Source organism: Lactuca saligna, chromosome 2, assembly GCF_052625555.1.
Source record: "Lactuca saligna cultivar CGN05327 chromosome 2, ASM5262555v1, whole genome shotgun sequence".
NCBI lineage: Eukaryota > Viridiplantae > Streptophyta > Magnoliopsida > Asterales > Asteraceae > Lactuca > Lactuca saligna.
Genome location: NC_136418.1, coordinates 144,991,252 through 145,013,666, shown reverse-complemented (window position 1 = coordinate 145,013,666; position 22,415 = coordinate 144,991,252). Strand labels below are relative to the sequence as shown.

The 22,415-nt window shown below is 39.1% G+C and overlaps 1 protein-coding gene across 1 annotated transcript; it reads right to left on the bottom strand.

Moving 5' to 3' along the window:
• Positions 1-17,098: 17,098 nt before the first annotated feature.
• Positions 17,099-22,178, bottom strand: PCK1 (phosphoenolpyruvate carboxykinase 1). The gene is made up of 13 exons (XM_078980615.1): positions 22,075-22,178; positions 21,668-21,971; positions 20,305-20,483; positions 20,064-20,217; positions 19,863-19,947; positions 19,361-19,461; positions 18,821-19,119; positions 18,452-18,625; positions 18,299-18,364; positions 18,001-18,179; positions 17,746-17,915; positions 17,493-17,661; positions 17,099-17,420 (listed from the first exon to the last, which is right to left on the bottom strand). The coding sequence occupies exons 2-13, from the start codon at positions 21,934-21,936 to the stop codon at positions 17,277-17,279; spliced, it is 1,989 nt and encodes a 662-aa protein (XP_078836741.1). The 5' UTR covers positions 21,937-21,971; positions 22,075-22,178; the 3' UTR covers positions 17,099-17,276.
• Positions 22,179-22,415: the final 237 nt, after the last annotated feature.

The window sequence follows — 22,415 nt, the reverse complement described above, 5'->3', positions numbered from 1 at the left end:
TACAAATATGAAAACGCAGACATGAACACTTTTAACTTTTAAGCTTCTTTTTTTGGAAAATTATATAAAATAAACTCTTAAATTTATGTGTGTAGATGTCTAGACAATACAAAAGCTTTTGTCATAAGTGTTTGGTTAGTTAACAGGTTTCTCATGTTACAATGGATATTGGTTCCAACTCGTAGGGGTGAGCAAAAACCGAACCGACTAAAGAAACATCGATAAAACCGCAATAAACCGCAACCGAAAAACCGAAACCGATGCAAAAACCAATGATGCGGATTTAATTTTTGCAAAAACCGAAGGTCAACGGTGCGGTGCGGTTTCTATCCTAAAAACCGATCCATCAAAACCGAACCGCACCGCAAGCGTGTATAGTAATAAATCAATCAATGTATATTATATACATTCTATTTAAAATAGTTATAAACGATAATATATTTATTATATGTTTATTTTGTGTTTGTATAAAACTATATGTGGTGCAAAAGAAATGTTCTATTGTTAGCCAAACGTACTAATCGATTACATGTAATAAGCTTGTAACAAATTAAGTCAAAATCAACCAACCTTCAATCATTAATTAGTTTTTGAGAGTGGTTACAAGTTGTATTTTAAACGACTTACAATTTTTGATTATGTAATTTTGTTTTGAGCTGAAAATGAATGTATTAAAAAAACAGCACAATACAAGCTTATATGCACATGGTTTTAAGTTCTTACGGTTTTAAAAAACCGTACAAAAAACATAAAAAAAAAACTGCACCAAATTCTTAACACGGTTTGAAAACCGAAACCGCACCGATACAAACCGAAACCGCATTTAAAAACCGAAAAACCGAACCATTGCAAAACCGCACCCAACGGTTTTAAGAATGCAAAAACCGCACCATGCGGTTTGCGGTTCGGTTTGGTCTGAAAACCGCACCAAACCGCACCATGCTCACCCCTACCAACTCGAACCAGAAACCGAATACCTAAAAACCGAAATGCACAAAAATTGAGTATCAAAAGTCGGACCGGTTAAGGTGTATTGGTTCCAATTTCGGTTCCGACATAGGTTTTCGTTTCTAGAACCAGGTTTAGCCAAAAGAATGTTTATTCCAGAACCGGTTTTCGATTTCAGGCCCGAGAACCGAATACCCAAAAACCAAAAAGCGGATACCTTAGAATTGGGAACAATGTCGATATATTGTAATTGTGGTCCGGTTTGGGGAGTCGGTTCTGGTCTTTTTCCAATCCAATCCAGGCTGACTGTAGTAATTTTTATCTGGTTCGATTCTATCGGGACAAATGTTCATCCCTAGTTCATAGCTAGTTGTTATGGAGAGCCAACATGTCGCTTTGATGGGGTTTTGGTTGATATGGAATGACATGTGGCTTCACATTCTGTGTTGTTTGATTTGATTTTTTTTTTTTTTTTTTTTTGATGCAAGAAGATGGTGTTGACGGGATTCGTCTTCTTCTTTATCTGTTAAATAAATAATTTACATGTGTGTACGTATCCGTGAATCAAAGGATAGATGAAGAATCAATGAGTGTTCGATTAATATATATATATATATATATATATATATATATATATATATATATATATATATATATATATATATATATATATAGAGAGAGAGAGAGAGAGAGATTGGAAGAAAGACGGCAACATCGCTAATGCGATGGGGCTGCGCAACCACGTTGGTTCTACTAGTGCAAGAAGACAGTGACGCAACAACAAAGGGGTGGTGGTCAAGTACGTTTTACACAGTAGTAGCCACATCTATTCATCCGCATATTCCTTCATATTTGATTTCTAAAGTTCTAGGGCTTGATTCAAGACTCATATAAATACATGCAGCACCCGACAAGCCTTATTCAGCATCGCGTCTACCATCGTAACCCATTCTTCGTTTCCATCTCTCTGTTGTTTCTTTTGATCGAACACACACATAGAATTATGGTGTAACACTCTAAAATTTCAAACAAAACTTTCATTTTTAACCCACATAAAACTCAATGTCACATTTCCCAAAAACCACAAATGTATCAATTGTCAAAACACAAATCAACAAAATAACTGATAATATCCCAGAATCCTCAAACATAATCTCGAACAGGTGTGTACAAGCAAGTTGACGCTTTCCCGTGATCCTGAGAAGTACTTGAAACACATATCACACAACACGGTAAGCACGAAGCTTAGGGAGTTCCCCAAAATACCACATATAAAAATAATAAGCCTCTCATGGCTATAGCTCGGCATGGACCCTCCGGTTATGCGTCTCGATGAGGACCATCCGGTCTCACGGCTCGGTGTGGACCCTCCGGTCATGTGACTCAGTGAAGACCCTCCAGTCTCACAGCTCGGGTTGGACCCTACAGTCTTGTATCTCAGTGAAGACCCTCCGGTCTCACAACTCGGGTTGGACCCTCCGATCCTAACTCAACAAGGCACAAAAATATAGCATATATCACAAAGACAAAATGCATAATATCACATAACTCAGTATAAGCACATACCACCCTCCGGTCAATAACTCAAATAAGACCCTCTGGTCACATAATATTATCGCTCAGGTAAGTATAGTGAGAAGACTCACCTCGTAAGTAAGCAAGTAGATCTAGTACCCCATGAACAGTCTAGACACTGCCTACATGATATAATCATCTCTAATTAACACTTTATAATCATAACTCTTACGAAGTTAGGCTAACCTCTTTCCTCACTCTCGGAAAGGCTGAAAGACTATTTTACCCCTCCATGGTCTCGTCACTCATGTCTTGACCAAACCTTAAAATTCAATAGAAGTCAACGCTTGAGTCAACAGTCCATGTTGACCTAACCCGTCGAGTGCATCTATGCAACTCGTCGAGTTCCTTCATTTTTCTAAAGTATCGGGAAAATCCAACTCAACTTGTCGAGTTGTCTCATCAACTCGCTAATTTGTAGGGTGTCCAGACTATTTGGGAAAACCCTAGCTAACTCATCAAGTTGGCTCATGCACTCGTCGAATCCCTCTAAACCAATTCTCATTCAGACAATTCTAAGCAGAAATAAGGCCCCAAACTCTAGATCTAGCCTCCCAAGGCTGAAATATCACGTAAAGTTGCAAGCTTTATGTCCATGCATGGCATCTAGGGCTCGAAATGCCAAAACAAGCTCTATATAGGGTTTAATGCATAAAAGCTTGCCACTAGCTTGATAAAGCTTCGATCTTTGAGTACAAGGGACCTCATATTGTCCAGATATGAAGTCTCAACTCCATGGCAAGCTCAAACAACTCCATAACTCAAAGAAGGACGGAAAAGGCCCTAAACTCCCTAGAAAAGAGATCTAACCAAACAATGATCAAGGTGGTAGCTTTTCACCTTCAAACAGAAGCTAGAAATGAAAGAACATCGGATCTAAGAGCTCCCACTTGTCCCAAGCCTTTTGTTCCTCAATCTTCCTCCAAAAATGCACTAAAATATGAAGTGTTATCCTCTCTTTCTCTCACACAAGGATATAACTCAATTAGGGTTTCGCTCATAATGTTAAGATGATAAGGGAGGCAGAAATGAAGGCTTAAGGTCCTTTAAATAGGACACTAACCCTGAAAATTATGGTTTTCTCACTCAACTCCTACTCATCGAGTTGGGGTCCTCCAACTCACCGAGTAGACTCTAAAAATCACGCGGCCATTAACTTCTATACTCGGCGAGTTGGGTCATTGAACTCGTCGAATTGCTCTGACGTCATGAATGCAAATTAATTACATATTATACATGGGAGTCGGGATGTTACAATTCTCCCCCATTAGAATCAAAATTTGCCCTCGAAGTCATCCTCCGGGAACAACTATGGGTACTGCTCCCGCATCTCGTACTCCGGCTCCCAAGTCCACTCGGATCCCTTTCGATGTTGCCACTGAACCTGAACCAAGGGCACCTCTTTATTCCTCAAGACCTTCACCTTCCTATCGAAGATCGCTATTAGCTTCTCAATGTAGTTTAGGCGTTCATCAACCTGAATGTTCTCTAAAGGGACCACTACTGTCTCATCGACTACACACTTCCTCAGCTAGGACACATGGAAAGTGTTATGAATATGGCTCAACTCTGCAGGAAACTCCAACCAATAAGCTACCTTACCGACTCTGGCGATCACCCAGAAATTTCCAATATATCTAAGGCCTAGCTTTCCCCGATTCATGAATCGGATCACCCCTTTCTGTAGGGATACCTTAGGAGGACAAAATCTTCGACCTGAAAATCTAGCTCTGAACGGCGTCGGTCGGCGTAACTCTTCTGACGGTTGTGGATCGTTAGTAACCTTTGTCTGACCTCCTGGATCTGCTCTGTCGTCATGAGCACTATCTCAGTGCCCCCATCACTCTCCGCCCTACCTCTCCCCAACAAATGGGATTCCGACACCTCCTCCCCTATAAGAGCTCGAAGGGAGGCATAATGATACTGGAATGATGGTTGTTGTTGTATGAAAACTCATCCAAGGGCAAGTAAGTGTCCCAACTTCCACCAAAGTCCATAACACATGCATGTAGCATGTTCTCGAGTGTCTGAATCATCCGCTCGCTTTGTCCGTCTGTTTGTGGGTGATATGCGGTACTGAAGTGCAACCAGGTACCCAAACTCCTCATGAAATTTATTCCAGAACCTAGAAGTAATACACACATCTCGATCTGACACTATCGATGTCAGCGCCCCATGTCGTGTCACCACCTCTCGAACGTAGATCTCGGCTAATTTCTCCGCATAAGAGCTCTCACTGATATCCAGAAAGTAAGCATTCTCCCTCAACCGATCTACAATTACCCATATCGCATTGACACATCGCCCAGTCCTCGGTAATTTGGTGATAGAATCCATGGAAATCTATTCCCACTTCCATTGGGGAATCTCTGACGGCTACAACGGGCCATATGGGCGTTGGTGCTCCGCCTTGACTTGATGACAGGTCAAGTATCTCTCGACTACTCATGCCACATCTCTCTTCATACATGCCCACCAATAATCCCTTTTCAAGTCCAAATACATCTTGGTGGCTCCCGGATAGATCAAGAATCTCGACATATAGGCCTCCTCCATCAAAATACATCGAGCTCCACTCGTATATGGCTCCTATATCCGCCCACGGAAGGTCATAAGCCCCTGACTATCCGTCCCAAACTCATAAATCTGCTCGATCACCCGCTCTTTCCTATGGTTCTCTGGTCTCATGGCCACCAAAGACTATCGTCATCACCGTCAACCTCATGCACACGTCTCGGATCAGATCACTCACTACTCTGCGACTCAGGGCATCGGATACCACATTAGCCTTGCCATGGTGATACAAAATCTCACAGTCGTAGTATTTCACTACATCCAACCATCTCCTCTGTCTCATATTCAGGTTGGCCTGATCCATAAGGTACTTCAAGCTCTTATGGTCTGTGTATATGGTACACCGGACACCATAAAGGTAGTTGCGCCAAATCTTGAAGGTGAACACCACCGCCCTCAACTCCAAATAATTGGTGGGATACCGCGTCTCATGAGGATTCAACTACCTCGATGCATATACTATCATGTGTCCCTTCTACATCAACACGTAACCATCCATGATATAGATGCATCACAGTAAACCACAAAGTCCTCCACTCCCTCAGGAAGGGCTAACACCAAAGCTTCGCACAATCTCTGACGAAGAGTCTCGAATGAGGTCGGTTGCTCGGGCCCCCAAGCAAAATTAACACCCATCCTGGTCAACCTGGTAAGAGGAACGGAAATCTTGGAGAAATCTCTGATAAACCTACGGTAGTAGCCGGCCAGGCCAAGAAAACTCATGATCTCGGATGGGGACCTCGGCACCACTGTTAGGCGTGTCAAACCCAACAAATAAAGGGGTACGATATACTCCAAAATAATCCCACTATATTGCACTAAAAGGTAGTACAAGGCAAGCAAGGTCGATCCACAGAGACACGGGATAATTAGTCTATACCTCTTTGCACAAGATATTATAGTCACCAATAGTAATAAGGGGGGAGGTTTAGAATGCAATGACTAAACAAACAAATTTAAAACACTAGTAGACAACTAAACAAATGAATTAAGTTCAGATTTTATAAGGACTCCAACTCCATGTATGACAATTTAGCAATGTGACTCAAAGATGACACAATATTCGTTCAATTCTATCTAAGTTGGTACTTGAAAGTGCTAATAATCTCTAACACTTCCCATTCACCACTTTAATTAACCAAAACAAGCTCTTTGATTAACCCTAGCCTTATTAAGCTAATCTAAACAAGCTCTTAGAATTAGATTATAAGATTGCATGAAGCTTTATGTGAATGTTCCCAACAACACCCAATACTCCTCATAAGCTCGGGAGTGTAAAAGTGTATGAATAAGATTTACACTAAATTCATTCAATAGAGATCGATTTAATGCTTGTTACTTGTTCAATTTCACAAAACACTTACAGATTTTGTAAAAGAGATAACTTGAATGACCTAACCCTAATTCAAATGGCCAATAAGAATCATAATTAGAATCAAACATTTGATTGAAGCAAAATCAAATTCATTAGATAGAAATTAAGAATAAACATCATGTCATATGATTGAAGTCACTACCAAGAAGTCAAAACATGAAATTGGAGAAGATAGGGTTCTAGCCACACATGGCTAGAACAAGATCACAAGTCTAAAAGATGAAATTAAGTGTAATTACAACTTACAAAAACAAGAATTAATGTTTCCAAATGATTAACGGACAAACCCTTGCAAAAACCTTCCAATTCTCCTCTCCAATGGTGCTCTGATATGTTGTGTCTTTGTAAAAATGGCCCTCAACCCGTAATATGAAAGATAGAAAAAACTGCCAAAAGTTGGTTTCTGGGTCGAACACGGCTCGTGTTAAAATAGGCTAAACTGACACGGGTCGTGTTCATCAACACGCCCCGTGTTGATTTGCACTAAACTGACACGCCCCATGTTCCGCATGGTCAACAGCTCCCATTTTGGTCAAACACGCCCCGTGCCCACTTCTCAGTGTAAATTCAACACGCCCTGTGTACCTCTCTGACTCCAATTCCAAACTTGATTTTTCAAACTTTTTCGTTCTTCGCCCGATCATCTCGAAATCTTCACCAATGTTTCCCAGCACTTCCTAAAGCACGTTCCAACCTCCGGTTTACCTGAAAAAGACATACAAGTGTGCAAATAAGGTTGTTCTAGAGACTAACATGAATATGATGAAATGCAAGAAAAAGGAAGAACAATTGTGCTAAATAGATGCATGCAATGAGACTAAAAGGTGTGCAAAAAGGTGCATGAATTGCACTTAACAACCACCCATCGCATAACTGCCTCAATCTTGGCTGGGTCGACCAAAATCCCGTTCTGGTTAGTGAGGTGTCCTAAGAACTGGACCTCTCGTAACCAGAAATCACACTTGGAGAATTTGGCATAAAGCCTCTCCATCCTCAATACTCCAAGAATCTCCCAAAGATGCTCCTCGTGCTGCTCTCTGGACCTAGAATACACCAAAATGTCATCGATGAACACGATCACCGACTTTTCCAACATGGGCATGCACACCTGGTTCATGGGGTCCATGAATGTTGTCGGTGCGTTGTGAGCCCGAAAGGCGTCACTACAAACTCGTAGTTCCCATAATAATTCCTAAAGGTCGTCTTCTGGATATCATCCTCGCAAACTCTCATCTGATGATACCCAAATCTCAAATCAATCTTGGAAAACCAATATGCCCACTGCAAATGATCAAATAAATCGTCGATCCTTGGTACTGGATAACGGTTCTTGACCGTCAGCTTGTTCAACTCCCGATAGTCGATGCACATCCAATGTGAACCATCCTTTATCTTGGCAAAAAGGATCGGCGCTACCCACAGTGAGCTACTAGGTCTAATAAAACCCTTCCAATAGCTCCTGGAGCTGCGAGGATAACACTCGCATCTCGTGCGGCGCAAGGTGATAAGGTGCATTGACAATAGGTGTCGCACTGGGAATCAAATCGATCCAGAACTCCACCTGCCTCTCAGGAGGCACACCCAACAATTCCTCGGGAAACACGTCCGGGAACTCACACACTACCAGAACATCGGAGATAGAACTCGGCCTCTCAGTGGTAACTCTCGTATCCATCACATAAGCTAAAAAGCCCATACATCCCTGCTGTAACTTCTGCCTCGCCCTGGCGGTAGAGCAGAAAGCTGATCCAGATCTAGTCCCCTCGTCATACACAATAAGTACTCCCCCATTAGGGTCTCGTATAGTAACCATCTGATGCTCACAGTCAATCACAACTCCAAACCGGCTCAACAAATCCATGCCCACTAGGCTAAGACATCATGAATCAGGCAACTCTAGCATTAATTTCTAAAGTACCTAGCCTATCCTCTAGCATGCAACTCTAATATCTCATAATATAAAAAAGTAATGATATTTTGGAAAATCACCGTTCGGGCTCTGGCTGATTGTACACATTGCTTTGTCTCATTTTCTCTTTAAAACTCTTATTCATTTTAGAAAAATCATTTCTTTTTAGAAAAATTTTATTAAATTCTCGTTTTGAGTCTGGACATATCTGAGAGTACATCCGAATCCCTCAAACCAAGACTCTGATACAAACTTGTAACTCATTAAAATTTCAAACAAAATTTTCAATTTTAACCCACATAAAACTCAATATCACATTTCCTAAAAACCAAAAATGTATCAATTGTCAAAACACAAATCGACAAAACAACTGATAATATCCCAGAATCCTCAAACATAATCTTGAACAGGTGTGTACAGTCAAGCCAGCGCCTTCTCGCAATCATGAGAAGCACTTAAAACACATATCACACAACACGATCGTCACGAAGCTTAGTGAGTTCCCCAAAATACCACATACAAAAATAATAAGCCTCCCATGGCTATAGCTCAGCATGGATCCTCGGTCACGTGTCTTAATGAGGACCATCCGATCTCACGGCTTGGTGTGGACCCTCCGGTCATGTGTCTCAGTGAATACCCTCCAGTCTCACAACTTGGGTTGGACCCTACATTCATGTATCTCAGTGAAGACCCTCCGATCTCATAACTCGGTTTGGACCCTCCGGTCCTAACTCAGCAAGGCACTGAAATATAGCATATATCACACAGATAAAATGCATAATATCACATAACTCAGTATAAGCACATAGGACCCTCCAGTCAATAACTCAAATAAGACCCTCCTGTCACACAATATTATCACTCATGTAAGTATAGTGAGAAGACTCACCTCGTAAGTAAGCAAGTAGATCTAGTACCCCACGAACAGCCTAGACTCCACCTACATGATATAATCATCTCTAATTAACACTTTATAATCATAAATCTTATGAATTTAGGCTAACCTCTTTCCTCAATCTCAGAAAGGTGAAAGACTATTTCACCCCTCCATGGTATCCTCACTCATGTCTTGACCAAACCCTAAAAGTCAACGAAAGTCAACGCCTGATTCAACAATCCATCTTGACCCAACCCGTCGAGTGCATCTATGTGACTCATCGAGTTCCTTCTTTTTCTATGAAGTATTGGGAAAATCCAACTCAACTTGTCGAGTTGTCTAATCAACTCGCTGAGTTGTAGCACGTCCAGACTATTTGGGAAAACCCTAGCTGACTCGTCGAGTTTGCTCATTCACTCGTCGAATCCCTCTAAACCAATTCTCATTCAGACGATTCTAAGTAGAAATAAGGCCCCAAACTCTAGATCTAGCCTCCCAAGATTGAAATACCACATAAAGTTGCAAGCTTTACGTCCATGCATGGCTTCTACGGTTCGAAATGCCAAAAATACCTCTATATAGGGTTTAATGCATAAAAGCTTGCCACTAGCTTGATAAAGCTTGGATCTTTGGGCTCAAGGGACCACATATTGTCCAAATCTGAAGTCTCAACTCCATGTCAAGCTCAAACAACTCCATAACTTAAAGAAGGATGGAAAATGCCCTAAACTCCCTAGAAAAGAGATCTAACCAAACAATGATCAAGGTGGTGGCTTTTATGTAACGGAAGTGTTTCTAGGCTAGGCATGAATGATGATTTAATAGTCTAGGTCAACCTTTGTTACTTGTTTTGAAATAATAAAGATGTATTATTTGAGTATTTATGTGTTTTATGCTTAATTATTATGATTTAATAAGTTAAGGATAAAAATAAGCATCGAAAATAAATATTAGATAAACCCGATATCTATAAAGAAAGTTGTAGTGGTTGAAATAAGGATTCCGGAGATATAAAGAATACCGAAATCCGAGTTATAACGAATATGTTATGACATGTCGAAGTTTCGCGACAGAACCGGTACAACGTTGTGTGACGTAAAAAGTGAATTTGTGATAGAGTACTTTTTAGCATTAGCCTTCTAAACGAAAGTCGTAGTATTCGTTAAACCGAGAGTGTGCATAAAAACAATGTCCAAATCTGACTTTGTATAAGAAAGTTATGAATTTTCTAAGATTTGACATAGGAGTATGTAGCCCGAAACTCAAATTTTAGATCAAGTGATTTTTAGCCGAAATAAGCTAAATGAGAATTGAATATCTTGTTGATAATAGTTCAACAGTAAAAAGACAGACAAAAACGGACATCGAATGAAGAAATTATGAATTTTTAACGGATTTTTCCTGTGTCGGCCTATTAAAAATATAACTTTCAAAATAAATTCGGAATTAACCAACGGAGTCAAAACGAAAGTTTTAGAGCATAATTTCACCTACGTATGGATATAAAGAACGTCAAAAACGGAGTTCGTATACGAAATTTACAGAATTTTGAAGTTTAGGGCACAAACTTCGAGGCTGATCTGAGGGAGTACACCTAGCGTACAGAAGGAGTACACCCAGCGTACTCGTGTACGTGATCCGGAGTTAGTAACCCTCCCTACTCCTTCGCATGAGAGACATGTGTCGTAGATTTGACGCGTCCGATACAATCCCTTAGTACGCTCAGCGTACTAGTTGAAGTAGTAGTACGCCCCGCATACCATAGAGTTACGCCCAACGTAACTCAAATGATCAGTCCTTATAAATAGCACCCTAAGCCATCCGAAATTTGTTTACCAATTACTCCTCTCACCCCTATACTTTTCTTTTTGTTACACTAAATACCCTTAACCCTAAAATACTATCCTAGCATCATAACAAAGCCCGAAGATCCCGAGAAAAGAGTTTTTCGAGACGAAACTCTGTCCGTATGAAGCCCGGTTTTTGAGAAAACATCCCGATTTCATCAGAAAATATTATTTTAAGAGATGAGGTTTTGCCCAATTATCATTAAAACAAGTGAGTGTATAGTCACTTTCATCTTACACACAGATATGAAGTATTTTCTATAAAATACGTGTTATGTGTATATTTATTGTTTGTTTATTTGAGATGGGTGTTGAATGAATGTTTCATACAGGTTTTAAAATGATTTAAACTGTATATGTATTTTTATCTACAAATATGTTGGGTATAACATGGGTAGATGAAATAGTTGGTGTGTGTTAAAATGATGAGAGGCCTCGATGTTGTTGTTGTTGTTGTTGTTGTTGTCATCTAGCGGAGTATAGATGATGACCACGGACCTTTCTAGATAGTCTAGTGGAATGTTAACAGGCTCGCAACTTGTAGGTGTTTGTGAACTATATGTTCGCTGGTGTACTCCATCCCCCTCATGGTTTCCTTTCGGACATATATGGCTGAGGAATCCCCTTAGCAGTAAAGTCCATCTTGATGATGATCCTTAGGCTAGGTCCCTTATGATAGGTGTTTAGGGACGTAAAGTCAGGATAACGGGAATGGGTAATTAGGGTTATTTTTGGTTGATGAAATTAATAAATTTATTGTAGGTTGATGAAATTAATAAATTTATTATTTGTGGGTTGAAAACCCTATATGCTCACCAGGCTCCCAAGCCTGACCCACTTAGCTTTTTATATTACTGGTAGTGGACCCAGAGCATAGTTGGATGATGAAGAGAGATTTTTGGATTATAGGTCATTAGATGTAAATATATGTTGTAAGGTCTATAATATATTGTTTATGTTTTTGGTCTGTATCGATGTGGACATCCCGAGTTTGTAATGAAATGAAGAATACATTTCTTTAAGAAATGTTTTGATAAATTTTTATCATATTTTGTTTTGGTACAAATTACACATATTTTTATCAGAGAGATTACTCTGATTTTATTTTAAAGCATAAACTAAATCGGTCTTTTCTGGCCGAGAAATTGGGGACGTCACATAATTTCATATGAATTTCAAATTTGTAAGCTAGTTTCTAGGGTTATTGCTTTGGTGTTCAAATTTGTATGTTCAATAGAGAAAAACTTAGATCCAAAGAAATTAGGGTTTCATGATCACATAGGAATGTAGATATGCTCATAACCCATCAACAATGTGGTCGGGTATAATTCATAACTCTAATCTAACGGTCAAAAACGCAGGTCCCAACAAGTCCCAAACTAAAGTCTCCAAGATTAGGGTTTTCTAAACCCTAATTAGGGTTTCCAACCCAAACACATGCCAACTAGGTCCAAGGTTAAGTTTTTTTAGGTTAATTAGAGTTTCACTAGGTCGGGCACCACCCACTGCCAACTCGGGTGGTGGTGGTCGACGACGGTCCACAGCTGCAGCCACCCACACACGACGGCGGTTTGAGTGATAATTCCAACAACCTAACACACATACAATTTTTACATCAATCACACACAAAAGCACCAATAGAATATAAAAGTGACCAATATAACTACCAAGATGGTGGCAGAAGGTGGCAGCCACCACCCCCACAGTGGTGGTGATGGGTTGTTTTCGGTTTTCCTGGCCAAGCAAAGTTCATACAACATCATACCAATAAAATAAATTCACACACACACACACCATATCACACACACATCCACCCCTCACGGTGGTTGGCGGCGGCAAAAGAAGGTAGCATAGCGGCAACCACCATGGTTGGCTGCCAAGGTGGTCGGCCTTACTCTCCGGCCAACATAACACCTACACACACTTCACGGTTTGTTGTAGAAACACTTACACACACGAACACGAGTTCTATCATAAAACATGCACCCATCTCAGCTACTTCGGGCAGCAGGCGACAACCGAAGCATAGCAAAAAGGCAGCCACTCGGAGCTGCGGTAGCGATGGAATGTGGGTTGGGGTGTAGCAACCGAAGAACGGAGAAGAAAAGATGCAACAGAGAAAGACAACATCGGCAACCACGACGTCGGCTTTGCTCTTCTGGTATCTAAACTAATGCGAATTCTTCCCGGCGTTCTCGTCGGTCTTTGATATCGCCGACAGCAAAGGCGGTGGACGCTCGGCGATTCTAAGCAACAGTCGAAGTTGATGACAACGGCTGGAGGTAGGCGAATAAGGTGGCATCTGTAAAATGGATTTAGGGTTAGGGTTGATACAAGGAAAACGAGGGGGAAGAGGCATCGGGTTTTAATCCCGCACATAACTTTCAAACATAATTTCTTTTTTCCAAGTTTGGCCCTCCTCCAAAAATTCTTTTTCAGTTTAACTCCAAAATTTACCAAACATCCCTGTTTTCTGAAATTCTTTACAAAACCACCCCGAAAATTACACTTTAACCCCCAATATCCAAAGTTATGGCATTTAACTCCTCAAAACCAACACCCTACTAAATTATTATTCATTTTTAGTCAAAAGAATTCATAATCAATTACATCTCGAAGTTTAAGGTTTATTTTCGAAACGGGGTGTTACAACTCTCCCCCACTTAAATTAGATTTTGTCATCGAAATCATTCCTTACCATCCCCGACACGCCAAACAACCTGAGCAACACGGCCACAACCTCTAACATACCACAACCTTCCCAAAGCAACCGAAACTAACCCTCGCAGGGCTCTCCAACCCGCAGATGAACGAATCCCTTCACCATCCGACCATAATCCCTTCCAAATTAATCACAACTACTCAACCTGAAATCTGAAGTCTGGAGATGGTCTGACTCCTTAACAGACCGCCCATACTGAAACATTGTTGAATCCATCCCATTTAATTTCCTAACTGACTACTTAACTTCTGATACTTGAGATTCCCATTATAAACAGAATCACCATCTAATTATCCCTACAGAACACTTGTACTTGACCAAGGATCAGATAATCCTTCAAGTAGCAGACTCATCCTTGCAGTTGTTAGACTCAGACGAGAGTTACGCAACAGGATCAAATCATCTACTCTGAGATTATCCAATCCTAACTATAAGTGACCTAACATCTCCTCTGAATAACAAGCTACTCCACACATAAGTTCCAAATCAATAATACTGGATCGACCCTACTTATTCTATACTATCTTTAGTATACATAATAGCAATGACTTGTTCTAATTGTTATTATTTTATCCCTTGTTGGTTTGACCACCAAACAGTATGCAAATAATCTTCGTATTAAAATGAGAGAATACAAAAGAAGATATTGAGATTAAAAAATGTAACATCTTAGTTTTTCAAGTATTCTCTTCTGCCCCTTGGTTTGTGATTTGTTTACAAAACCGATCCCCAATGGCATTTTCATAATTTCAGCCATGCATGAGTATGCTGGGCGTACTTTAAGTACGTTGGGCGTATGTAGCCAGGGTGCAAACCCTAATTTTTATGGTTTGGACCCTTTTTAAACATATTTATGGCCTCACACTCCTTAACTCTAGCCTCTTTCCTCATTTCGAAACCCTAAAGTGTGTGAGTGCCTTGTGAAGCTTGAAGAGCCTTTTGGTGTCATTTTGGAGCTTTTGGAGAAAAAGGAAGTCCCTTGAGGTTGTGGTGCTTCACTCAAGGCTTTGGATCTAACATATACATTCCTTTGTGCATCTTCTTGAGGTATAAAGCTCCAACCTTGATGAACATTTCTTTTAGATATAGTTTTAGCTTAAAGTTGGTCCTATTTTGTCCCAAATCTTGATCTTCGTGAGCATGGAATGCTCCAAGACGTTTGAGTTGTCCTTTTAGATGTTTAGGGCATGTTAAGTCATAAAATGGGATCTTGGATATTGGTTTCTTTCCATGCATGATCTATGGTGTCTTAATAGGCCAAGAAGCTAGGGTTTATGTTATTAAGGTCTTAATAGTAACGCAAAACCATAAAGTTGGAAACTTTATGGTTAAGATCACCTTTTAGGGTCTAGATCTGGATCTTAGGCGAACATGCTTAAGGATTAAGCACTTAAAGGGTTAAGTTAGTTGGCAGTTGCGTACGCCTTACATACCAAAGGGTACGTACTCGTATGTGGTCAACCCCTTGTTTTTTTGGTCAAACGCTTGGTACGTCCCACGTACCTGTTGTATACGCCCATCGTACTTACTGAGTCGACTCGGTTGACTCAATTGACTTTCATCTAGATTTTGATTAGGTTTGACCTAGGGGAATTTTAGATATTTTAATCTGTATGTTGAGATTGTTGTCACTGAATTATTTAAGGTGGCTAGTAGAGTGATCTCGGAGCAGCATGCTATTCAGTTTCTCATTTGTCTGTGAGGTGAGTCTCCTCACTGGAACCATAGGTTGAAAGCACCAATGTCACCCCGTTACTTTGTTGTGTAGAATGCTAGTTATCTCTGTGATACTTGCATGAAAGACCAAGATCTAACCCCTGACAATTATATGAAAGACTAGGATTTGACCCTTGACAATTGTATGAAATACCGCGATCTGACCCCTAGGACTTGTATGAAAAAACGGGATTTGACCTTCGACATTCCAAGGAAAGACAATGATTTGGTCCATGGCAGGAAATGATTGTAAGACTATAATATGGCTCATAGCATTCATTTTCTTATGTATGGTATATGGTGTTTTGGGGAACTCACTAAGTTTTGTGCTTACAGTTATGTTTATGGTTTCTGGTACTTCTGGTTCGAAAGGGAAGGGTTCGGCGTAATGACATAACATCCTCCCCTCATGATTTCCCCATTCTGAATAATTCTACTATGATGTTTTGAGTTTTATAACTTGGTATTTGATTTTGATTAATGAATGAAATTATAAACTTTAAAATGAAAAAATTATTACTGTTTTGGGGACGTTACAAAAAATGGTTTGAAAGGGAAAATATTTAGGGTAAAAAATTATACAACTACATAGCATCAACTGATTGTATGTTACTGTCAAGAGCGGTCTAGGCTGAAAAGTAGTCATTATGTTGTTGGGAGGAGAATGAGCCATTTAGTCCAAGATTGATACCAATATCAGTTTTTCAGAGACCGGTTTAAGATTGTCTCAAAACTAATACGAGACTATCTTGAAAGTGATTGAAGTCCAAAATGTTGGAGCGAACACAAACCAGTCAATCTAGACCAAGGTTCTAAATAACGTAAAACGTGATTTGGCGGCAATGTCAAGCCTTAAGCTTTTCCGAGCCTTGACGAGCCACGTCGTTTGTAAATCGTAACTTAAGGCGGCAATTTTATATACAATTAATATGTTTACATGTATTTTCAACTATTATTTTATTTTATGCACATATATCAGTTAAGACAACGTTTTGGTAAAGTTTAGCGGCGGTCACAAGCCTTGGAGTAATGGCTGACAAACTTTTTAGAGCATTTGATCTAGACTAAACCACAGCTCAGTCCTAAACAAGTCCAGTTAGTTCGTTTAAATAGTTTGGACTTCAAAAAACCATAACCTAACCAAAATCGGACAGGCCTTCAATTTCCATAATTGTATTGGGCCTTGTTTGACCATGCCTCTTTAGCCACTTTCAAGGCTGCTCCAGGCCCTTTGATGGTCCTACCTCTAGAGTAGACTCATATATAGTCAATAGAAGATAACCAGATAAGCCCAATACCCAAATGTCACCCACCACCACCCAAGCCCAATACAATAAATAGCGTTTTTGCTCCATAAAATGGCAAATGCATATCTTTCTAGGTAATCATGGTAATCCCATAGGTGGATCGAGCTTTATCAAGTATTTTCAGTTTAACCTAGTTCACAACTTTATCGAGCTCCGACATAGAGAATAAGTTGTTGTAAGAATTCTTCTGTGAAGATCGAATCAAGGTTGTTGAATTGAATATAATTGCTATAGATACAATCAAATTATTTAAAAATACAACACGAGGAGCTTTTTTTCATTAGATAATATAAAGCTTAAACCCCAACAGAAAATCACCATCACTATAACCCCTTAGTAAATAGAAACACACAACTAGACTAATATACATCCGTTGTGAGGCCAACAAGCCTTGATTCCCATCACCAATTCATCTTCCTTGAATCAAAATTTTGGACCAGCACTGACAATCTCCTGAGTCAGCTTATCATCCTTCCCAATCTTATGGTTCACAAACACCTCAAAATTGTTCTTGAACAACCCACCCAACTTCAACAGTGTCTCCTTATATGCCTTCTTGTCGGACCACTGCATTATCATTATTCCCTCAATATATCAAAAACTTAAAATTAATTTTATAAAATCAGCCAAAAGCCTTACAGTGTTCACTGGATCAAGAATCTCCGAAGGCACACCCTCCACCTCAGTTGGGATCTCCAACCCAAACACTTCGGTTTTCTTGTAATTAGCATTCAAAAGTTTCCCAGAATGAATCGCATCAATGATCTTCCGAGTGTACGCCAATTTCATTCGACTCCCAGAACCATAGCTACAAAAACATATAGGGACTCAAAATACGTATCTTTAAAACCATTTTCCCAATGTGTTTATATAATATTATATTATTATATACCTGCCACCCGACCAACCGGTGTTAACAAGCCACCCAGTAGCACCATGTTTTTCCATTTTTGAAGCGAGCATTGCTGCATATTTAGTGGGATGTAACATAATAAATGCCGCACCAAAGCAGGCTGAAAATGTCGCACGTGGCTCCTTAACACCCTCCTCAGTCCCAGCCACCTTCATAAATATAAAACATGTCGTCAATTCATTCACATTAAATAAAAATAATTTAATATTAAATGAAAAATAAAACAAATTATACCAGTGCTGTATAGCCACTGATGAAGTGATACATAGTCTGAGCAAGGTTAAGCTTGCTCACTGGAGGGAGTACACCGAATGCATCACATGCCAGCAGAATAACATTCTTAGGGTGTGGACCGACACAGGGGATTTTAGCATTCGGGATGTACTCGATCGGGTATGCCGCACGTGTGTTCTCTGCATTACAAGGAAAAATTAAAAAGGTAACAAATCAGTTTTTATTAAAAAAACTGGACTAAACTTGCGATTTTAGTAAAGTATAGGGACCAAATTTGGATTAAATTATACAATGTTACCTGTGACAGATTTGTCTAGATAATCCACTTCTCTAGTATGTTCATCAAATACAACATTTTCCAGCACTGAAATTACAAAATTAAGAAGGTGATAATTAATTTTTACTTGTAGTTAAATTTTTAAAAAAATATATGTATAAACGAGAATCATACCGGTTCCAAATTTAATAGCGTTCCATATATCCGGTTCTTTTTCCCTAGAGAGATCGATACATTTGGCATAACAACCACCTTCGATATTCGATACACCTTTATCACTCCAGCAATGTTCGTCGTCTCCAATTAAATATCGATTATGATCAGTAGACAAAGTTGTCTTTCCGGTACCTATTTCAAAAGTAATAAAATAAATAAGATACAAAAAATAAATAAATTCTAAAGCAGCCTAGTGATTAATAGGGATCCTGCTTAAAATGATATGATAATGCCACGTAGTAGGTATGAGAGGGATTAGTGATGTGACACGTGTGGGACGATTAATGATCCTCACCGTTGGATGACGATGAGGATTGGGGGGCTTACCTGACAAACCAAAGAAGAGGGCAACATCGCCATTTTTGCCCATATTGCAACCAGAATGAAGGGAGAGGATTTGGCGTTTAGGCATGAGATAATGCATGACACCGAAAAGACCTTTCTTCATTTCCCCGGCGTATTGTGTGCCGAGAATTACCATTTCTCGTCTACCGAGATTTAAATCTATGCTAGTGGATGATGTCATGTAGTGTGTGTAACGATTACAAGGAAACTGTCCAGCATTGTAAATAGTGAAGTCCGGAGTACCGAAATTCTCCAGCTCTTCAGCTGTGGGTCGGATGCACCTGCAACCTACCCAGTTATCCACTCGTCGTGTAGTACTCTTACACACATTTTTTTTTTTTTTTTTAATTATCTTATCTATTTTTTTTACCCTTTTTCATTTTAGAATTTAATTATGACACCTTATTGAAAATATAAAGAACTTATCTGGAGTGGAGGGAGGGTTGGATTTTGAGTATCTATCTGGGAATCACAAATAGAAACACACAAAATGTATTTGTTGTTATTTTATTATTTGCTTACATGTTGTGCATGAACAAAGAGTGGTAAGCTCTAGCGGATACGATTCGGACTTTGATTCGGTTTTCTGGATCCCAGTTCAAGAACTGATCATTCACAAATACCTGAAAGTTGTAGTGGGTGTACAGTTAATTTCAAATCTTATATGATTATTTTGTAACATTACATACAACAATAAAATAACAAAAATACGATACGGATAAACGACAAAGGTCACCTCTTTCGAGGCTAAGAGATGAGATCAGTAACCAGTTTTGACACAGAAAAGAGACAATAAAGATTCATCTATCCTTTATCTTCACATATCTTGCCCATCATGTTTCCTTCATTGATTATTTAATTATATAGTAGGGACACTCTGACAATATTGCTTTTATTTCAGATTTACAAGTCTAAAATAAAGACTTTATGGTGAGATTAGTCACGTTATAGTCAAAATACCGATGAAAAAACCAGTTTCAAACAATTAATTGAGAAAAATAACCAAAGAAAATATATGTAATACCTTGTCTAATGAATTCAAGTAATCGACAGCTCTTTCTCTGTTGACCAAGAAGGTGTGTTCATCCATCTCGATATTCGGGGAACCCCTGCACACATTTCAAAACCGATTTATGATCAAGATGACGAATCCAGATCAGGATTCAGTAGTGCGAGAAACTATTTATGACATCAGCAACTAAATTTGGAGGGATTGGAAACGTACTTGCCCCACCACAGCTCATCTTCAGTGGTCTCATCCCTAACCACACGCTTATCCTTCGGAGAGCGACCAGTTTTCGCACCAGACAATGTCGCCAATGCGCCACTCGATGTTATGAACGATCCTTTTTCGTAGTGGATCGCCTGCTCATATAGCTCTGCATATCAAAATATTAGCGATTGATTATTGCCATTGTTGCAATGTTTGGAAGGTGTAATTGAAGTGTGAAATGGAAATAAATTACCTGCGGGGGAGAGATTGTAGAGGACATGGGTGAATTTGAGAGAGCTGTCGCTAGCAGAGAATGTTGGGGCAAAATGGTGGTCAGGGGCGTGTGAAACCCTAGGGGTCTCTGACTGTCGGGCCGGATCTCCTCTTACCAACTTGGGTCCGGTTTCTCTTGTCAGCGACGCCAACGATGCACTGTAAAAATAATAATAATAATAATTTAGATTATTGAACACTCAAAATACAGTTTCAATAATTAGATATTGTGAAATTGAATGTTTGAATTTGATAGCAATTTAATGGCTGAATATGTTTGCGTTTCGAAAAAGAGATTCCAATTTCCAAACTATCTTTCACGTGACCATTGAAGAATTACGGATAATAATCATAGAATAAAAATTATTTATTGAAGAAAAAAATATTGAGAAAGGTAACGTTCCAATATACAAACACCCCCTAAAATATTATTTAAGGATAGCCAAAATTGTACACACGGGCATTAATCATAATTCCATAATAGTCAATGAAAACTTATGGTATGTTTAATAATGATGCGTCAATTTAGTCAATTCAATGATTGAAACTTACACAAAAATATCATTCACAAATCTCACGTTATATGTACATATTAAAAAAGTTAGTACACACGTAACGAAAGTTTTATTACTATACATGAATTCAATTTTTTTTTTCTTTTTAAAGGTAATAGATGGATCCAAAATTCCAAATAATATGTGGATACACGTTCATATAATGTATCAATGAAAAGTTAAATAAAGGTTTGTATGCTTATTGCTTAATGAATACGATCTTCTTCTAACTGTTTAAAAATAATAATTAAGATATCATCAAATGTAATATTACACAGAAAAACAATCGTTGTATGCTTACTTCTTGAAAACAGAATTTATTCTTGTAAAGAATAAATCAGAAGTTTAGCGCTGTGCCATGTAAACTGGCATCGGATTCTTGGCATAGCGTCTTGGAAGCCATATACGAAGATAGCCAAGTTTTTACCATTGAGATAACGTGAAGAATGATATTTAAAACTTAATTTCATCTACAAAGTTATAGGATAACTTCATATTCATAATAATAATTAGAAAAAATACTAGCAAACTTCTTATTTTTTCTATAAGATCATAAATATTATAGAAGTCATATTTTCAGGTACATGTCCTATGTTTATTAAATTTATACAGACTTTAAGAGATAATGGTCTGACAAAGTTATTGAACGTAATTTCTACCAAACAATAGCTGGGTCCACTCTATTTCTAACACAATCAACTGAATCCAATTTTGATTATTTAAATAATTGTTAATTACTTTATCAAATAAAATGTACGTTTGCAAAGGACGTGTCGATAATCGATATACCTGATGGACTGAAGTTGCTGTTTATGGCGTTCCTCCTCCGTCAGATTAGCAAAAGCACCTTGAACACCGTCGAGCGGCGTTGTCGGTGCCGATTTCTTCCGCTGAAGTGAGTGCAGCTCGTCGATGGTCTGCGCCTTCACAGTCGGCGCAGTGTCGTCGTGACAAATCGCGTTCTGTCTCTTCTGCGTTTGTATCTTCGGCAGTCCGTTCCTACCACCGCTACCTTTTCCGGTGGCTACGCTCGCATTTCCATTTCCGTTCGACGCCATCTCGATCGATCGATCTCTTTCTGGATTAGTACCTCCTTCACATTCATAATTAAAATCAATCAATCATCAATTCTAGCTTCATCATTCATCAAAACCTAGAAATTATTACAAAGGAGAGACGGATAAGGGATAACTCACCGGAAATAATGAACAGCTAGAACACAATCGAGGAGAAAATTTCGAATGCTTCGATCATGAAACAGATGTAATATGAATTATGGTGGAATAGAGTTGAGAAGGTGGTGAGAAGTGAAGGCGGTATAGGGGTCCTATTTAAAGGGTTTTGAGTGGGACCTACACGCAGGTTAACTAGAGTTTTAACCAGGGTTGGGTATTTGTAACCATAGTTAAGTTTTATCCCAGGAATTCATGCTAATTAATTCATGCATCCTTCTTATACGTCTCGGTGGGGTGCGTGTACCATACATAAATGCATTTGCAATTTTGCATGGGAATAAAGTGAATTGAAGTTCATTTTC

Bases quoted from the DNA above. Each gene is read 5' to 3' on its own strand.
- PCK1 (XM_078980615.1), bottom strand. From the start codon at position 21,936: ATGGCGTCGAACGGAAATGGAAATGCGAGCGTAGCCACCGGAAAAGGT. The intron at 20,484-21,667 runs GTATATCGATTA...TTATTTTTACAG, and splicing joins CAGCAACTTCAGTCCATCAG to TGCATCGTTGGCGTCGCTGA. The intron at 18,626-18,820 runs GTAAGCCCCCCA...CTTTTGAAATAG, and splicing joins CCTCTTCTTTGGTTTGTCAG to GTACCGGAAAGACAACTTTG.